We start from the raw sequence: 16577 nt of genomic DNA, 5'->3' as shown, positions 1-16577 counted from the left end.
GATCAGTGGTTGACCTTCACAAAGCGGTCAGAGCGGAAGCAGGAGAATGAGTAAAGCTTTTAGGGACGTCAGTGTCAATGTGATCCTTAATGTGTCTGTGCAGCTTCACCAGAGGGACGAGATAAAACGAGCCCTCACCACAGTGTTCTTCTGCGGCTGAGCTGGGATCCGAGATTTATGGCAACTGAGTAGACATCCGTCTCCCCTGCAGTGGCCATTGGCCCATGACATCTAAGAATTACATCTAATGGAATTAAGTTTCGCTTCCAACACCGAAATGTAATGAGGAACTCTTAAAAAGAAACTCCTGCCTGTGGCTAAGCTACCACTGAAGCCCAAAACAAAGGTCCCTGGCAGAGGCTAAATACCTTGTAAGATAATGGAGGGGCTTAGGCTATTTGCCACTTGGTGTAACTATGTGGTGCTGCTACGACCTCAACACTTGAGTTTATAACTCGATCGGTTGAGTTGTTTGTAGAAACTTTTAAATCTGTGCAGATATAACTATGGGCAACATGTCGAGTCAGAGACACCAACAGAATCTTAGCTAATCTCAGGATTTTGTTTTGTGCTCTTTCACCTAAAAGCAGCACCAAAATCTTGAGCCATTCAGCAGCGAGCCATGAGCGGACTCAGTGTCTGTGTTGAAAAACATCAAACCATCAGTGTTCACGGAGACAAAAACAATGTTTGAGCAACAAAATCCCGTCATGGTCTCCAGTAAATATTGGCTGGTAGTAATCCCATAGTTTGGCTGGTCCCTGCAGAACTCCGCTCATGAAAACTATTGTGTTTGTTGCACAACAACACTCTCTTACACTTACACACTTTTACACACACACACACACACACACACACACACACACACACACACACACACACACACACACACACACACACACACACACACACACACACACACACACACACACACACACACACACACACACACACACACACACACACACACACCTCTGTGCCTAAGTGGTTTTTGTCATTTTAAAAAATGTGTTTCAGCAACAGCAAAAATCCAAAGATTGACGACATCATGACATACTGCAGTGTTGTGGGGGGTGATAGTGGTGGGGGGCAGATTTTTATGGAATGACACTTACCAAGGCTGTAAACTCACAAACACACAAACAGTTTAAAGTGCAACTACAGCGGACACTCAACTATTTCTTCACCCACGCAATTTTCTGCGAGCTGTAACACAAAAATGCAGACGCTTGGGGGGGAAAAATAGACGTCTGCAACTAATTGACAAAATCAAGGGGTTGCCTGTCTTAGTGTCCATTAGCAGGGAATGTAGCACAGACCACCTTCTTAGAGACTTGGTTCACACTTATAGCAGTCAAAGAAAATCCTAAAAACATCTAGTTGTGTTAGGAGAAGTGTATACGAGTGCATTATCAAACCACAGATAAATTCACAGTATAATGGGGAACAGTAAAACACATCAGTTAGTAAAAACAGGGGAATAATCGTGCTCACATACCATCCTTGACTTCCTCGACTGGCGGTTTTAAACTTTCCTCTTTCCTTTGCTTGATGGCTTGAAGATCCCTCTTCAACTGTCGTGACTCTTTACGTAAATCGTCACTGTGAGCAGAGAAGTCAGGTTTAAGGTCAACATCTACATTGTTACTGTTATAAAGACTTACACCTGTAACAGGCTCCTGCTGTAAAAGATGCATATACATGATTAAAAAAACACACACAATACCCTGATTGTTTCTGATCTCCAAAAAAAAACATGAATTGTTCTGAAACATTTAGATTCTCTACATTTAATGCTCATGGCCAATTATGTGGGCATGTAAGTGTCAGAATGAAGAATGTACATTAAAACGCATGTTAATGAATTTGATGGAGCCTTAACAAAATAATTGTTACCTCCTCCAGGCTCCTGGAAAGCGCTAGAAGGGATGTTGAGGTTGAGCACACTCAAGTCAGAAAAATGTCAATGTGTTTCTTGTTTAGGGACAAGTAATCGTCCATGTAGCGCTGCTCACTCAGAACAAGGGAAATGACTGACAGCGGAAGACATTTCTAACCTATTAAAATGTTGCCACTCAGTGGTGGTAATATACTGTATATAATTACTCTCGTGACCTTATTTCATGCTTTTCCAATGTTTAAAATAATTTTCGAACTTGTTTAAAATGTATTAACTCCCCAGACGAAGTTATGTTTCACCTCAGTCTGTTTGTTGGTTTCTTGGATTGTTTACAAGCAAGATTAGATTAAAACCTACACGGATTTCCACAAAACTTGGTCAAAGGATGTGGTATGGGTCAGGGATGAACCCGTTTAATTTCGGTGTGGATCTGGATCAGGGAGTGGATCCAGGAATTATTTTTAACATTGTGAGATAGGGTGTTTCACAACATTCTCACCATTTTCCCAGGGAATATCTCATAGTAATTAAGGGAACTGATATCTATGAGTGTGTGGAATTTGGTGCAGCTTTATGACTGTGACTTGGAGGAGGTATGTGCTCTACTAAGTGCAACTCTATTTAGACATTTCTCGCAAACAAAACATTTGGAATCGTTACAGAGGTTTTGAGGTCAGAAGAAAGTACAAAATCTGGGCTGTGAAGTCCTGAGTCAAGTCCAACATCAAGCTCCTTTGTTTTCCGTCCCAATCTGTGCACTCTACACAAAAAGAACTGCAACTCAATTCATTTTATTAGTCATGAATTATTGCTGCCTAGGTCTAAACACAGTTGAAAGTCTTGTTTGAGTTTCACATCAAGTCTTCAGGTCGGATCAGATCATCAGATTCTTTAGTCCCAGTGACTTTGTACAAAAGCACATGCACACACTGAATATAAAGCAGAGCACAACCCTTTGGAAGCCTCGGGATGTTATTGCAGTTAATTGTGTGCAGTTAACTTCATAAATGTCTCGTGATACTTGAAATACACAACCGTCAAGTGCTGTTAGTGACAGCAGTAATGAAAAACTTTATACCTTTCCCAAAGTGGCACTACATTAAGTATTACAGGCGCCATAACCTTTACAAACCCTTATAAAACCTTTAACTAGATGACAGGGGGAGGCCAAAGCACATCTTCGCTTCCTTGATTCAAGGTAGCATCTCTTGGCTCGAAGCCCAGCACATTCAAGGCTAAATGCAAGTCTGAAGTGAGGCCAGCGATGCTGATTATTGTTCCCTTTCACATGATTGAGCCTACTGCCAGTTGCAGCGCAGATCTGTTATGTTAGGAAATGATAATATTTTTGTACTGCCTGACAGCTCTGTTTTTGTCCCATTCTCTTACGGAGCCACAAAGCACAGGTAAGCTGCACAGTCTGGGCCCCTGGCCTAGAAACATGTGAGGCGTCTCCAGACCAAACAATGGCTGCCTTTGTTTCTTACATCTGCTCCTCTGGACTGACATTCACTTATATCCATCTCTCTCTTTTTATCTGGAACTTTCTTTCTCGTGTTTGTAGCTTTCCAACACCCATGTTATCTGACGTTGTCTGTGGCCAAGCATGGAGGCATCAAACTGAGTGACATTTTAACTCTAAGTGCCTTTACAAATATTAGCAGCTGTGGCTGACTTGATGTCATGTCTCCTGCTCGTTAGCTTCCCCGCTGCTCCTGAAGATACACATGAGGAATCAGTCAGACATGCAGTTGTTAGTCCTCTCCTTTCCTGAAGAAAAAAAAAAAAGGTTGCAGCTGAATCCAGACTTGAGCTGCCAAGAGCAAAAGTGGTTGGCAGGGTCAGACTTGGCCTGTGTGAGGAAGTCTCCTGCTCAGCTCTGTCTAGAAGCAATGACAACAAACCTCCTCTTTTCTGAGACATATTTTTACATACAGTATGGTAATGTGAGGCAGATGTGACAAACCTGAGGTGGGCTGAAAAACATAGTAATTCAAAGACTTCAAACTGTCATTCACAGTATCACATGGATAAAGAGGTGAAGCCTGGCAGGGTTTTTTTCTTTACTTGTTACACCTTGATTCAAGACAGAATATTGGCATCCATATTAACTACATATGGCCACTTTCTCTTCTATTTTTAATGTGTAAATACTGCTGTAGGTGGGAGCTCAGTGAGTCTGTAACGTTATGCTGAGGCACTTCAACTCTCTTTGGAGTATGTCGTCATCATCATCTCTTAAACTTTTTAAGGACTTAATGTGTCTCTATAAAGAACAATTTGTTCTGTAGGATACTACACATCTTAGCCAGTTGGGAGAACACCAGTTAGACGTGTTTGTCAGCATCAACAAAGGGTGTACACACTAATTTCTTTAAGAGAAAAGTTGTATATTGCACCTTCATTCATTTGGCGTGAGTCATATTATAAAAGAATAATCAGCAGAGGCAGAGATGTCCTGACTTTCAGCTCCTAACATGGTACAAGCTTAAAAAATGCTGGATCCTACACTTCCCATTGTCAGGGTTTCAACAAGGTAAATTCAAGGCTTTTTAACATTATACACCCATGTCAAGTACGAAATATATAATAATATTTTGATAATATCTGAGTCCCAAAATTACTTACACTTCCCCATAATTGAAGGTAAGGTGAAGCAGCTGATTAGACTATAACCATCGAAATGCCACATTATCACACGAACTACAGACAGAGACAGAAGGTATCCTTACTCATTCCCACAACCAAGTGTACTGTGATCAATTCTCTTTAAAAAAAAATGACACATTAAATGAATGGTAAAATAATTAAGACCTACTTAGAACATAATATATCTTACATATCTAAGACTTTAAGGCCTAACATTCATGATATTGAATTGAATTCATAATGTTGAATTTTAGGCTTTTTATGACAGTGGAAATCCTGTATAATGCAACTTTCTGGTTAAGATTTGCTCTCCAATTATCAGGCCCAAACCTGACTGCATTATCAAAGAACAATGGTGGCTGTAAGTGGTTATATAATATTGGATTTCTGCTCACAAACTATGATCTCAAAAATGACCTGAACTGACATGTCTGAATTTCTGAAAAAACTTGAAATAAATACTAAGCAATTTTAAAGCTATTGTAGTTGTTGAGTTGTCAATCCCCTTTATATAAAGTACACTGCATACACACACCGTTTTGATTGTTTCATCTTCTCCTTGGAGGCTTCTGGGCATGACTTCTGTGTGCCCTGTGTGTTAAATTAACTCGGTGTCAAGTATGACTCCAGGCTCTTACTTGAACAGAGAGCTGCCTCTTCTCCAGGACTGAGAGGCGAGGTTTTATACACACACACGTATATTCTGCAGAGAGGAACGCTTTGGACTGAGTGATCATTTTCTGCCTGCCTTGACATGCCGCCATTCAGAAAACAAGAGACGTATCCAGGGCAACGGCCAAACAATCGGCTCCACAACCCCGCTGCCAATAAAGAGAAAGAGGCCAGAGAGGACAGGAAAAGCCCCAACAACACCTGTTAGGACACACCTTGGGGCTCAGAAAATTCCTCAGGACCCTCACATCACAGCACTGCAAATTATTTTGCTTCCAAACACTTTGACCAAACTGGATAAATCACGTTTAGTTGAAATCCAGAGTATATATATTCCAATTGTTCAGGCAGTGACAGTGATTTTTGAGGATAATACCAACATTATTGTCAATGTGAAATGACATTCACACTTTTTTAACATTAAAGCTAGGGTTGGTAATCCTGGAAAAGCAGGATACACTTTGAATAAATGCAAGTGATACGTCCCTCCCATCAACCCTCTCGTCAAAGCTACGCCCCCAAAATATATGAATGCACACTACCTGTCAGCTACTAGAAGCCAACTTGTGGGTCACTCGCTAACTTCTGACAATCATCTCTGCTTCAGTAGTGGGTGTCTTTCCAACTTTTGAAGAGTCTGCTCTTGTGCAGTAAGAGCAAGGGCAGGGTGCACAGTGGCAGGAAAATCGGCTAGTGACCGATAAGTACGTCAGCCAAACATTTCATTTGGACTGAATAATGATGATTGGTAGTGTTTATTACAGTCCTGCGAGTGCCACGGACACCACGGCCATCTATTTTTAGATGACTTTATCTATTTGGGATTTGGGGTTTCAGTAACCACCTACCAACCCTACCTTTAACAAATAATATTCTATAAAGAAGCTCAGAATTTGGTTATTTTAAAGATTTGCAGAGATATGCACTGAGAAGGTTGAAAGTTGAAAAATTAACCAGTACTATCTGATGGACAAACTTTAAAACGGTGACACCGTTTCTAAATAACAACACAAGATACACAAGATGTATCGGTCATAAGATAAACTCAGGCTCTAATTCAAAGACTGAAAATGTACTATTTATACTATCCTCATATTCCTGCGTTGGCCTGTCTTTAGAACTTACCCAAAAACTCTGGGGGAAAAACCACTCGCGCGTTTTGTTATAGTTCCTCTAAGTCAGAAACGTCATGCTTGAGCGACTCGATTGCGCTTCCTGGGTTTTGTGTCGTAACAAGGAACTGGAAGTCTCCTACATGGTCTTGGCCCCCCGTCCCCCACACTTGTTACTTCCGGGTTTACACCGGAGGCAGCGAGGCTGCGAGGCAGCGCAGCGCCGTTCCCAAACCGGGCTGTTCACACGGGCCAGGCATTTCTCCGCTGGTCAGCCCGCGATTGAGCTGGGAGGCTGCAGCAGCTGCTCGGGAGCGACCGCCGCTCTCCCGTGCGTGAGCTGGAATTTGTGTCAGTGCCACACAGCAGCAGTGTGGAGGACTTCCGCAGTGTTCAGCGCTACTGTAACCCCCGAACCCCGACATTCAACGGGTACAACAACAAGCGGAGAAAGCAGAATCGCGGGCTGACCTTATATATACAGTCTATGGGGCTGACCAGCGCGGAGAAATGCACGTCCCGTGTGAACAGCCAGGCGGCTGCGCGCTTGAGAACGGCGCTGCGCTGCCTCGCAGCGGTCTTCCACACAGCCAGCAGTGTGGAAGACTTCCGCAGTGTTCAGCACTACTGTACGCCGGGTTACAGTAGTTACGCGGGTTACAGTAGTTACGCGGGTTACAGTAGTTACGCCGGGGTACACCGGACGCGGAAGCGCAGCTGCGAGGCAGCGCAGCGCCGTTCTCAGCGCGCAGCCGCCTGGCTGTTCACACGGGACGTGCATTTCTCCGCGCTGGTCAGCCCCATAGACTGTATATATAAGGTCAGCCCGCGATTCTGCTTTCTCCGCTTGTTGTTGTACCATGTTGAATGTCGGGGTTCAAAGTAAATGATGTCATAGCCCCCACCCCCCACCTCTCTTTCTCTCTCTGTCTATCTGCTTGTGTGCTTGTAGTGGATGGGCAGAGGGGGACATTTAATTATGTGATTGGGAAAATTAAAACTCCAGGACAACAGAAGGGGAATACAAAGTATGGGATGCATATTTGATAATTTATATCATATAAAATATGTAATTTATATCGTTTAAAATCATGGGGGGAGAGGGGGGAGGGGGGAGCTGGCTCATTAGCATTTAAAGGAACAGGCACTCAAAACAGGTCACTCTGTGGAGGGCTGTTTTAGACAGGGTAAAAAGGGTGCTGTTTTATATGATCCTTGTGGTATTTTGACCAAAGTATGTTACAGACATTTCATTAAGACCCCAAGGAACCATATCAACTTGTGGTAAAATGGGCATGCTATGTCCCCTTTAAATAATTAATTGTGATAATCCTTCAATTGTTTAAGTAATTTCATGATCAATTGGGCCAACCATTTTCCAGCCCCAGCATCTGAAATGACAGAGCTGCGGATTACTTGTTTAAAATGATTATAAATGTTACATCTTTGATTTCTAGACTGCTGATTGGAATCAATTAACACAAAATAATCAATATATGGACGTCACCTTTGGCTCTGGAGAACTGTAACAGGCACTCTGTCAGCTATTTTCCAACATTTAATAGACCAAACAATTGATAAATGAATATTTGCCAGATTAACTGGTGAGAGAAATTATTGTTAGTTATTGTCTCATATGTTGTATAATTTTTTATTCAGAAAAAATAAACTAATGTCAGATGAATGGTTAATTTAAAAATGGCAAAACTTGACTAATGCTACCAAGGAGCGAGGTTAACATTAGAAAATAATATACAGCACCAGGGTTTCACCAATCTTGAACACGACCCTTTTGCACTTCATCCAGGCCACATTCAAGCTTAAAGCCTATATAACATAGGTGTGTACTTAGTGGACATGTACACATTAATAAATCAAAGCACATTGCACCATACACACTCATTCTTGCATAGAGATTTGTTGTTGATAAATATTTATACACAAGAACTGCCAGGAGTAACTTGACTCAACTAAACCAACAGCAGAAAAACTAACCATTTCCATTACTTCTCGTTCTAAACTCGACAAATACTAAAAAACATGTATTTCTCCACACAGTACATGCATCTACAAGGATAGAAAAACTGGAGATAGAAAAAACTTTTATAACGGATAAGCAGTTAGTAAGTCTGTTAAATGCACAGACTTCCCTTATAAAACTGTTTTCTTTGGCAGTTATGTTGAGCTACAGTGACATCCTGTTTACATAAGTGATTGATTTTGATTGGACAGTTCTACAGATGTTTTCTGAGAAATGATCACTGTGGTTTTCACTCTCTAACACACTTCAAGTTTTCATTCTGCAACTGTTAAAATGACAAGATGGAGACGAGCTAGTGGTTAATAAAAATGTAGGATGGTCTTAAATGGTAAACGGTCTGTATTTATATATTTTATACATATTTTCTAGTCTTGATGACCACTGAAAGCGCTTTACAGTGCAGTTTCACACTCACACACACACACACACACAGTGCACCTATGTGCAGCACTTTCTCTACGAGAAGAGGCAATTTGGGTTTCAGTATCTTGCCCAAGGACACTTCAGCATGCGGAATGGGGAAGACTGGCATCGAACTGCTGACTTTCATGGACGACCGCTCTAACCCATGAGCCACAGCTGCCCTTAACACAAAAGAAATGATTTAAGACTGCAAACCAGTCCAGTCCAGCAACATCTGAGGGATGACAGGTAAGAAGATTTCATGGAGTGAACCCTCTGCCTGGGACTCACAATCTGCCCCCTTTCTCTGAAAGCCACCCAGAAGACACTTCCACCATCTATGAATCCAGCCCGCTGATCATTTCAAAAAATAACATGAAATGACTCGGCTGTTATCATTAGCTGCCAGATAAACAGACTGAAATGAATCCTTTCTGCGACTCCCTGCCAGTCCCTGCGGCCCGGCACTACCTGGGGGCTGCCAGCTACTGTCACTGATTCCCGAAAAAAAACGAGTGAAACCCAGAGAGCTGTGGATGATTAACTTTTCATAAAGAAAGCATATGAAGTGATTGGCAGTAGACCAAGAACTCTCTCATGATTCAGAGCCTTGCATTTAATACTCCAGTGTCTGGCAGGAGTCTGAGGCTGACACAGGAATTCGACAACCTTAAAAATAGTACAGTGATGACTGTATGGTTCATCAAAGATTCTGTCGTTTTCCAAAATGCACAAAACAGGCGTACTTGCCTTTTTTGGATTTCTCTGTAGTCTGATTTTCCAGCCTTCGAGTGACTTTGAGAAATGTAGTAACTGATTAAATCAAACTATTTTCAGTTAAAATATAGACACTGCATGACTGTAACAAGGGAAGTGTGTATTTGAAAGTAAAATGTACCACATATTACTTCAAGGATGGCAGCAGCTTCTGCCCGCTATGGTGGACTCAAACCAGTCTAATGACTGAGCAAGTGATGTGGATGAATGTGCTAGAATAACAAGATGGCTGGGTGAGCTCCCCTCAGGGGGCACTCCATGGCTTGGTCACAAGCCAAGGAGAACTGTGAGCTGGAGTGGAGGAATCCAACCTCAACACAGGAATTTGCATGACTTTGCAGAGTGATCTAGACCAACACATTACCCACGCAGTGGACCAAGGTTCCTCTGGTAGGCTGGTTCATCTGCCTCACAATTATGTAGTAGAGCCTTTCTCTTAATTAGTCAGGATGTAAGATAGAAGTGAATCTTGGACAGTATAGAAGGTATCTCTTCTTCACAGCAGTTACATTCAGTTGTACATTTTTTATAACTTTCCCTTGTTTGAGCAGTAAAGAGTAAAACGTTCACACTGTCAAATGCTGACTTTGATCGGAGTCCAAGTGTTCGGCTGTTTTTTTTATTCATTTTCAAACTCCCACATCCTAGACATGCATTGCTGTCTGAAACTCATTCCAGCGAGCAAGTGCCCCATATGGGGCAGACATGCTACAGTGGGCCAGAGATGTGTAAACCTGGAGGTTCCAAAACATACACAATCCTGCTGCCAAGAACTGGATTATTTCAAGCAGTTTTCTGCACAAAAGTGGCGGCGAAAGCTTTCTTGATCTTCGTCACCTTTGTCTAAGAGCGCGTTGGGTTGTGACCGATGACGAGAGACAGGTGCAGCCAATTAATACACGGTGACACCGGCATCACGGAAACGGCCACTTGGTCCGAATAATTAGAGCCTGACGTCCCATTTGAGTTGCACTGTCCACAAGGATAGAATAAAGCCCTGTAAAGTGAACAAAGACCAAATATAGAAGATGAAAGATGAAGAAGTGCAATGACTAATCAATTTATTTGTTGATTGACAGATTATTAGGCAGCAAATATATTTTTATGATTAATTCATTGTTTGTCATTTTTTACAAAAACTGATCTGCTTGCAACTTCTCCAGATTGAGCGTTGTCTACTTCACTGCTGTTTTCACTGAAAACTGAATGCATTTGTTTTTTGGAATGTCTGCCGACAAATGATGGGACATTAATAACAATTTGATTAAGCCAACAGAGGCTCTGGGCCAATGACGTGCATAATTAGCAGATTAGTCCACAATGACAACAACCATTAGTAAGCACAGTTGGATATTATAGCTTGTGTAATCAGTAACTGTGGGAGATACAGCAGTTCACTGCTTTGATCATTTGGATTATTTCCTAAATGAGCAAATAGAGTGATATATGTTCAGTGGCCACTTTATTATGTACACCTGTGAACAAAACAGTTCATCCATAACTCTTTACCTTCACATCTATAGTATTGTTCAGTTCTGACACTTTCAGATGCATATTTATTAACTATATTATATTATGTTGTTGTTTCATTAAGTTGTACTTTGCAATGATGTTGAATTAGTGTGTCCATATTTTGCCAAACCCAATTACAAACATATGAACCTTGAAACACATTTAAATGTAATGCAGTCCAGTACAATGCCACCACCATCGACTAAAACCTCAATAAAAAAATATAGTTGAATTATTACATCATCCTATGTGAATTAAGAATTTGTGTCAAATATATTGTACTGGAATACATTAATCATTTAATTGTTTAGGTGTAACTAATGGAGTGGAAAAAGTAACTCAATATCCTTATTAATACTGTAACATATCCCCCAGCCCTATTCTGTCTCTCTCACACACACACACACACACACACACACACACACACACACACACACACACACACACACACACACACACACACACACACACACACACACACACACACACACACACACACACACACACACACACACACACACACACACACACACACACACCTTATTCATTCAATGAGGTACCGTAAAGGGACATAATTTGCGTGATAACCGTGACAGCAACTTGATTTTTAATACCTCTCTTAGAAAAGTTCCACCTGTACTATTAAAGTCTGCTGTCATATACTGTATACACCATTTCTAAGTATGTGATAACAAGTGATATAACTCACAGGAAGTGCAGTTCTGTCATTATCTTCAGTCTGCACTAAGTGAAAAGCGATTACCGGAGACAGCAGAGGGAGCCAGGCCCTGCTGGCAGAAGCAGCTCACACTGTGTCCCACAGCCATATGGAAGCGTTTTGCTTCCCCAGTCATGCCCCGTCGGGTTTAACAAAAGTGGCGACTACCACATACGCTGCTTTTGGGACTTCATTCAGTACTGTCTCTTATAAAGGAACCCCCCCCCCTAAAGAGGCCTACTTCAAACGTAGCAAAACCAGATTTGATCAGTACTAACATAAAAGAAGAGTCAAACTGTGAGCATAAAAGCTTAACCAGAATTACCAACAACATCAAACATCACAGCTGAGCTGAGACAAACTCGCTGCAAACAGGATCTGTTCTAATTGAGTTGTGACTGAAATTTAAAGTCTAAAAATCCTCTCGGTCAATCATTTGGCAACTTGCTCATGAAGGTAATTAGGTCCAAGCATTTTGCAATCATGGAATATTTCAGTGGAATATCATCTGGCTGCTGGATAGCAACATAAGACAGTTTAGACCTGATGTAATAACTATTTTGGTTTCAAGGAGACTCCTAATTTCAAGGTTGTCTCCGCAGCCTTGACTTAAAGAAAGATGCAGCCAGCATCGTAACTTTTCCCCCTGAATGAGGCCTGAGCACGCTGCAGACTAAAGAACTGTCCTTCACACATGCACGTTACATGCTGCACATCTGAGTGTGGGAGGAATTAAATGAATGAACAAACAACAAAAGTCCTGCATTAGCAAAGTTAATGTGACAGAACTGGGAAAAGTGGATGCTTCTAACATCCTCTATCCTCCCCCCCCCCCCAGGTGACGAGTTACCAGTTGGTGTTCCTCCTTGTGCACAGAGCAGCTGAAAGCCCAAAGCAACAGTGGGAGAGCAGAGCTCACCCTGCAACAATGCCCCCTTTGTCCCGGACTAACACTGTACCTACCAGCCTGCTCTTTGATTCCCTGCCAAGACAAACCACTGTGTTGGGTTACAGTTCTTGTAGCAAAACAATCTGCGCTTGTGTTTGATATACTACAGTCTGCCTGCATTGGGCTGGCTGTCAGTCAGGACACACTCTCACATACACACACACATTCACACACACTGACTGGGGGCCCGCTCCTTATCCCATTAGCACTAATGAGAGAAGGGTATGATGATGTGTGTTGAGGGCTACATGTTAAGAGGATATGAAGCAGAGATAACTGGCCAACCCATAGCATCAAAGAGAGATGAAAGACAAGCTCCGTTCTGCTCGGGTCATTTTCATACTAATGTTGCATCACCCACGCCGTCACCTTCCACTCTCACATTCATTTCTCTCACACTGCTGCCTCAGAAAGAGCCACTGTTTGCTTCTACTTCAGCACAGTAAGTAATTTGCGTTGGGTGCCAACATTCTTGTTTCAAATAGCAGGTCCACTGATGTTGGTCCAGTGAGCCACAACTGAGATACGAGTGTGCATGTGTGGAAGTGAGTGGACAGAATCAGAGGTGGAGACATTGGTGGGGGTGACAATATTGTAGGTGGGTTTCCATCCACCTTGACAAGACCCAACTACACTTCCTTCCAGGGAAAGGCTCTCCCACCCATGACCTTACTATCACCATCGAAAACTCTCTGGTAGCTCCCACCCAGGCCAGAAGGAACCTGGGTGTGACACTCGACAGTCAACTCTCCCTTACTGCCAACATTACTGCAACAACCCGCTCGTGTAGATACACGCTGCACAACATCAGGAGAACACGTCCCCTCCTCACTCAGAAGGCGGCGCAGGTTCTGGTCCAGGCTCTTGTCATCTCACGCCTAGACTACTGCAACTCCCTCCTGGCAGGTCTACCTGCTAGTGCCATCCGACCTCTGCAGCTCATCCAGAATGCAGCAGGTCGACTGGTCTTCCACCTACCTACAGTAAGTTCACTCACACTACTCTGCTCCTCCGCTCCCTTAGGACAGGACATGGTTAAACCTTACACCCCAGCCCTCCAATTCACTTATTGTAAGTCGCTTTGGATACATGCATCAGCTAAATGAAATGCAATGTTATGTGCACGTTTTCAAATTACCCATAAAATAATGTTGTGGAATTGCAGGAAATTCAGAAAAAAATAAGAAAATATTGCATAAAGTAAACTTGGTTCAGGTGGAAAAAAAAAACTGCAAAGTGCAAATGGTAATGATCTTGAATCCTAACGTACATAAAGCACGTGATAATTATTGAAGCCTCTGCTCCATTGAAGATATTTAAAATTCGTAGCAGCAGGCAACACCATCAGTGGAGTGATGAGGAGGATGTAATCTTCCTCTAATAAATACATGAAATAAACAGAAATGCCATATTTCCGACTTTATACACTGTCAAAATATTACTGCCGTTCTTTTGATTACATCGTCTCAATGGTTTAATGACACTGAAATACACTGGTAAAATAGTTACACCAGCTGTCTATCTTGATGAAATAACTAGTATTCATAAAATAAGGGTGGATGTAAACATGCATTAATTGGCTTTTGCCGATTGGCGTGAACTTGCAATTTGCACGACAGAACTGCTTAAGACTTGTCCTGACATGGAAGTTGAGTTTAGCACTGTTTAGCCTGTGAAAACTGTTGTTTAACGTCTGCTGTGGCTCTGGAGGAGCTTTGTGGAGTCTGAGAAAATAATCCTGATTATGTCATAGTGATGTCATTGGGGTTATCTCTGCTTGGGCTTTAGCCCTATATTTGTTTTTACAGAAAGCGTGCATAACGAGCTAGAGCTGATGGTTTTTAAAGGAAGCTGTCATCTTGAAATATGCAACTGAGCTGCACTATGGGAAATGTAGGATCCATATTTGTTGAGCTTGACCCAAATAATTGGTTAATTAAATAAAGAAAATATTGATTAGTTGTCCTTGCTATGGGGACCTCTTTTAGACTAAAGGATTAAAACGATCTGATAAACGGTTTCTCAGTCCATCTATGCATAATGCATCAGAAATATATTTTCTTATATGTTGAACATGTGCCAAATAACTACAGATGAGCTGTAATGAGCTGTTATTTTTAACGATTTAGGTTTGTCTGTCCGCATGTCCGTATACAAAATTCAGTTTGACTCAAAGATGAACTGATAACATTTCGATGGTCAAAGGTCAAGGTCATGGTGACCTCAAAAACAGGTTTTTGCCCTCTTGAAGGATATCTCACGACTGCTTGGAGGGATTTCTTCAACTTTTGATCAGTTATCACTTGGACTAAGGTAAAGTGATTACACTTCAGTGGTCAAAGGTCACAGTTACCTTAAATCTGGAAAAACAGTATGTAGAAATATGTACACGGAAACTGCACTGTTGCACATTGTGAGGACATTTTTTGCTGGTCCTCACAAATTCAAGTGGTTGTTGCGTAAAAAGAATAAAACTTTATATATTACTTATCAGTGAACATGACTTAAACCTGAGTCATGTCCCATGATCCCACGCTGCTTCACAATGTCATCAAACTAGGTCCTTTGTTATTGTTTTGAATAAGAGAACCCTAAGAGAAGTTACATATTGGACGTTTAAATTCTTCTTTTTTTAAACTAAGGTTTGATAAATCACATTTTTATGCATCTGTGCCGGCGACAGCCAGTGGATTCAGGAGGATTGTCGACTTGACATCGAAAGGTTTCAGTAGAAACCGTGAGGACTTTGTCTCCTATATCCTTCTGCTGCTGCTTGTTCTTTGTTTACTTGTTTGACGATGTGTGTTCACTCTCCTCTGTCTCGTGCTCCACCTTCACGTTTTTCATCATCTACAACTGCTCTACCTCTCTGCTGCATCCTCCCTCAGTTTGAGGCAGCTTCCCCTCATTGCTGCACTCTTCCTTGATCTGAGCCAGCTCCACGACAATGCCCCTCTCTTCCTCAGACTGAGCCAACTCCTTGTCACTGCTGCACTCTTCCTCGGTCTGAGGCAGCTCCAGCTCTCTGCTGCATTCTTCTCTGGTCTAAGGCATCTCCAGCTCTCTGCTGCACTCTTCCTCGGTCTGAGGCATCTCCAGCTCTCTGTTGCACTCTTCCTCGGTCTGAGGCATCTCCAGCTCTCTGCTGTACTCTTCCTCGGTCTGAGGCATCTCCAGCTCTCTGCTGCACTCTTCCTCGGTCTGAGGCATCTCCAGCTCTCTGTTGCACTCTTCCTCGGTCTGAGGCATCTCCAGCTCTCTGTTGCACTCTTCCTCAGACAGCTCCTGACCTGCCTCTGGTGTTTCACATATGTCCTCACGCTCATCCCCAGTGTCCATTTTGGCAAAGGAAGCGGATTTGTAACAAAGAGAGTGCTCCACCTTCTTCATTAAGTTTTACTTAAGATTGTCAAACGCTTAGCTATTGTCGGAGCTGTTACTGAGGGTTGTTATCTTAACAAATGAGACTGTGGTCTTCTCAGTTGAAGGTTGGTGAGCACTGACCAGTATCCTCTGGCGAATGAAGTTGTTCTGTAGGTTGGCTAGTTACGTAGATCAAGGAAACAGTGTCTAGTTAAGTAGTTTAACGGACATCTACTTAACTAAATCACACAACATGGCTGCCACTGGGGGTTGTTGTTTAGATCAGGAATTCTTTCAAATTTGGCACTCCTGTTTACTTGGACTCGCGGATTAATTGATAATATTTTGGTGGTCAAGGGTCAAAGGGCAAGGTCACAGTGGCCTCTTGAATGTGATATCTCAAGACCACCTGGAGGGATTTACTTCAATTTTTGATCAGTTGTCACTAAACTCAGATCAGCTGATCAGATTACAGTGATCAA

General features: G+C 42.2%; 1 protein-coding gene across 1 annotated transcript in view; it reads right to left on the bottom strand.

The window, feature by feature from the left end:
* Positions 1-16577, bottom strand: part of cwc27 (CWC27 spliceosome associated cyclophilin) — a 33818-nt gene that overhangs the window by 12653 nt on the left and 4588 nt on the right. Inside the window, exon 11 of the mRNA XM_035141809.2 lies at positions 1499-1602. Coding sequence (XP_034997700.1) covers positions 1499-1602 — 104 coding nt within the window. The remainder of the gene's footprint in view (positions 1-1498; positions 1603-16577) is intronic.

This window comes from Hippoglossus stenolepis, chromosome 18 (assembly GCF_022539355.2).
Source record: "Hippoglossus stenolepis isolate QCI-W04-F060 chromosome 18, HSTE1.2, whole genome shotgun sequence".
In the NCBI taxonomy this organism is placed as follows: Eukaryota; Metazoa; Chordata; class Actinopteri; order Pleuronectiformes; family Pleuronectidae; genus Hippoglossus; species Hippoglossus stenolepis.
This window is presented reverse-complemented; position numbering and strand designations above follow the sequence as displayed.